This window comes from Aptenodytes forsteri, unplaced genomic scaffold, assembly GCF_000699145.1.
Source record: "Aptenodytes forsteri isolate BGI_AS27 unplaced genomic scaffold, ASM69914v1 Scaffold418, whole genome shotgun sequence".
Lineage (NCBI taxonomy): Eukaryota > Metazoa > Chordata > Aves > Sphenisciformes > Spheniscidae > Aptenodytes > Aptenodytes forsteri.
In genome coordinates, this window is record NW_008795245.1 from 1,170,802 (window position 1) to 1,174,455 (window position 3,654).

A 3,654-nucleotide genomic window follows, 5' to 3' on the forward strand; every position below is an offset into this window, starting at 1 on the left:
AGGCAGCCCGTCCCTTGCAAAGCCGCTCTCCACCCTGTCGTCCCTGTGCGCCCCCAGCCCCAAACCTTTCCGGCCCCGCCGGGTTGCTGGCGTTTACAGGCGGATCGAGCGTACCGCGGGCACGGCCGGGACTTCCCTCCTCCACCTCCTCCGCGTACTAACCCTCCCCTCCTTCACCTTGGGTCTCCCACTTCATCGCTTCTCGTTTAGACCGTCAGTGGTATTCAAACGACATGGCCTCGGCGAGAAAGCAGGCTACGGGGGTATGATTCTTACAGCGCTGAAGTGTTATGATGCGGAGAGAACAATTAAAAAAAAAAAAGCTCTAATTACACAAACATGCTATTAATTTAAAAAGAAAACAGGGAAAGGGAGAGAGGAAAAAAAATAACCCAAGCTCTTCCATTCATCCTCCGGATAATGGAATTTGCTTCCTTTCTCCAGCATGTGAATAGCCTAACAAAAACAACTTGAGCTTTATAAATAGCTTTTCATGTCCATTTAATGAAAATGATTTGGGGAAAGAGACGATTGTGCCATCAGTATTCTCCCGAGGAGCCTGGCATGCCGTTGTGTTTAGTTTGAAAGTGTAAATCTCTTTTGTTCCAATAATATATGGCGTTAGCTGCTTGTCCTCAGTCTTTTTCTGTTAGTTCATTACTACACAATTACCATTCACGCTTCATTAGCATCTCTGTCTCTCTTGGGGAGGTTCCCCCCCCCTTTTTTTTTTTTAAGGCGAAACTCTGCCCTTTTTATCATACCAATGCCATTGGGAACCAGGCAATGTGCTAATTAGCTGTTACTTTTCATGTCTTCGGACTGAATTCTCCAACTTTGGGGGGGGGAGGAGATTAATATAAAAAGATGAATACTGATTGATCAAAACTGCATCTGAAGAGGAGCGGTTTTGTTCGGAATCAGAAAAGTCCTCATTTTCATCTCGAGCATAATAAAGCTCCTGAAATGATAAAAGCGTCTGAAAAAAATCAAATGCTTCTGAGCGGGAGGGAGAGCTTTTTTATTATACCTCTATCTTAGCCGGTACGCCTCGCTTTGCCTTTTCAGGCCAGAGACCTTTGAATCTCCCAACAAAACCGGCCACTATTGATCCATTTTTACACGTTTGAGTTGATAGATCTAATCCCAGTGATCGCTGGCTGAAAGGGGGCGCGTAGTTAAGCCTTAGTTGAAGGGACTCCTTTTCACGGCCCCAGGTTGAGATGGGTGCCCACCCGAAGGGCAGGGAGGGGGCGGCAGGGGCCTGTCCCGCTCCTCTCAGCTCTGTGTGTCCCCGTCCCCCCCCGCAGCCGCCTCCGCCGTGGTCCCCATCCCCGGCACCTTCTCCTGGCCACTGGCCGCCCGTGGCAAGCCCCGCCGCGGCATGCTGCGCCGCGCCGTCTTCTCCGACGTGCAGCGCAAGGCGCTGGAGAAGATGTTCCAGAAGCAGAAGTACATCAGCAAACCCGATAGGAAGAAGTTGGCGGCCAAGCTGGGCCTCAAGGACTCGCAGGTGAGAAGGGGCACAGAGCAGGGAGGGCAGAGGGGTGCGGGCAACCGGGCCCCCCACCCCCGGGGGCAGCTAGAGGGTAGGGGAGGAAAAGGGGATGGGAGCAGGCAGAACTGCCCACGACCTGGAGAAGCCCGAAGCAAGCTACAGGGCTGTGAGCCTCAACGGAGCCAAGAGAGCAGCGCGATTCCCAGCTGGGTGAGTAGGACTGGAGAGACCAGGGCCTTACTGCCCCCCAACCCCTCTCCTAGAGTCCCCCAAAGGTCAGGTTCTGTGGTCCCTGTTAGCTTCAGTATGGGCACGAGCAGGGTTTTGACGGCGCAACCAAAAGGCTTCTCCTGGCCCCTGTTTTACTGAACCTTCTCATTTCTGTGTTGCTTCCCCCCATCTCAGGTGAAGATCTGGTTCCAGAACAGGAGGATGAAGTGGAGGAACTCCAAAGAAAGAGAGCTCCTCTCCTCTGGGGGCTGCAGAGAACAGACCCTACCCACCAAGTTCAACCCTCACCCAGACCTCAGTGACGTAGGCAAGAAATGTTCAGGAGAGGAGGAGGAGGAGGAAGTTCCCCCCGTGTGCCCACCCAGCCCCCGGCATCCCTTAACCTACCACCAGTCCCCAGAACATCTACACTTGAGGGACAGACTGGACTCCCAGATGTCTCCTTCGCCATCCCATTCTAGCAGCCCCAGCAAACCTTCAGACTTCTCAGACTCAGAGGAGGAGGAGGATGAAGGAGAAGAGGAAGAGGAGGAGATAACAGTCTCTTAGATCACCTGCCTGCCCCTACCATCACATGGGGACATTGCAAGGATGTAAATAAAACAGAGTGCTATAAATTGAAGAGGTGATGTCCCACCCAAACGTCCACATGCTTCTCCAGTGCAGGTTCTTTATCACACAGCTGCAAGACTTTCTGCTTATAGGTATCCCTTATTCTTTGCCCCATGTGGAGGTTTTCACATTCATAGCATCTGCTAACCTTTTCATAACTCGCTTTGCAACATTTCCATTGAGAAAAATCAACATTTTTCTCAATGAGCTACCTTCTCCTGAAAGCAAGCAACAGGCAGCTCCTTGCTTTATAGCTGGGAGGAAAGTACAGCCTGTTGGAAGGAAACTTCTCTCCCCAGGTAAGAAACAACAAAAGAATACAATATAGATGCTGTGGCCATTTTTACTACCTTTCAAGTGAATTTCCAGCTACTATTAAGATTTCAAACCCCTGAAGACTGGTCTGATCTAGCAACCCTTTCTTCCAAAAGTAAATAGCATTACGGGACACAGACCAAACGCTGCCTGCCTCCTCACCCCGAATAGCACAATACTTGCGCAACAGACCCACTGAAATCCCTGGAATGACTTCTAAGGTATAATGTCAGTGTGCCTTGTGTAATGGAGACCTTATATATTTATATGTTTTTCATTTTAATTTATGCATCGACATTATATTGGAAGCACTGTCTAACCCACCTTTTTGCCCACAGGCCTGCATTTATTTTCCACTTTGCTTCTGCTATCCATGATGTGGACAGAGGAAAGTGGATATGCCTCTTTGATTTTTGACTGAACTTTGCTGTCTTTGCACAGCTTATATAAACTGTACACTATTTTGTACACTTACTCTGTATGGATGTTTTATACCAAGGTTATTGTGAATGAATATAACGACGGCTCAGCAAGATTTCTCTCCTTTTTTAATTAAATGATGGCTAAACTACAGACAAATGTAGCTGTTTAATTGTGTAACTTATAAAGAAACACCTTTATTTTGTATTTTACTATGTACAGACTTTAAATATGTATATATAATAAAGTGAATGATTGCCAAATAAAAAAAAAGTAGATTTCCAAGTTTGATCATTCAGTAATACTTGGTTCCGCTTTACAGGTTGTTGTAGGTTGTGTCTGGGGCCAAACAGGGGAAGAAAAGAAAACTACCTTTTATCAACAGTATAGTGATTCAGTAAGAATTTATCAGCTTCAAATTAAATAACCTTACAAGGTCATTACCTGCCTTTTAACTAGGGAGCAACTTGACCAAAGGGTTAAAGCTTCTCCACAGTTAAAATGAATACAGGTTCTCCCTCCTTGCGTTTAAATGCAACTTCATTTCTGCTGCTGTTACCCCGTGCTCCCCTCTAAAG

The 3,654-nt window shown here is 47.6% G+C and overlaps 1 protein-coding gene across 1 annotated transcript in view; it reads left to right on the forward strand.

Moving 5' to 3' along the window:
* The window catches only part of DBX1 (developing brain homeobox 1), a 4,614-nt gene extending 1,345 nt beyond the window's left edge, over window positions 1-3,269 (forward strand). Inside the window, 2 exon segments of the mRNA XM_019471924.1 lie at window positions 1,311-1,513; window positions 1,904-3,269. Coding sequence (XP_019327469.1) covers window positions 1,311-1,513; window positions 1,904-2,278 — 578 coding nt within the window. The 3' untranslated portion in view covers window positions 2,279-3,269.
* Window positions 3,270-3,654: the final 385 nt, after the last annotated feature.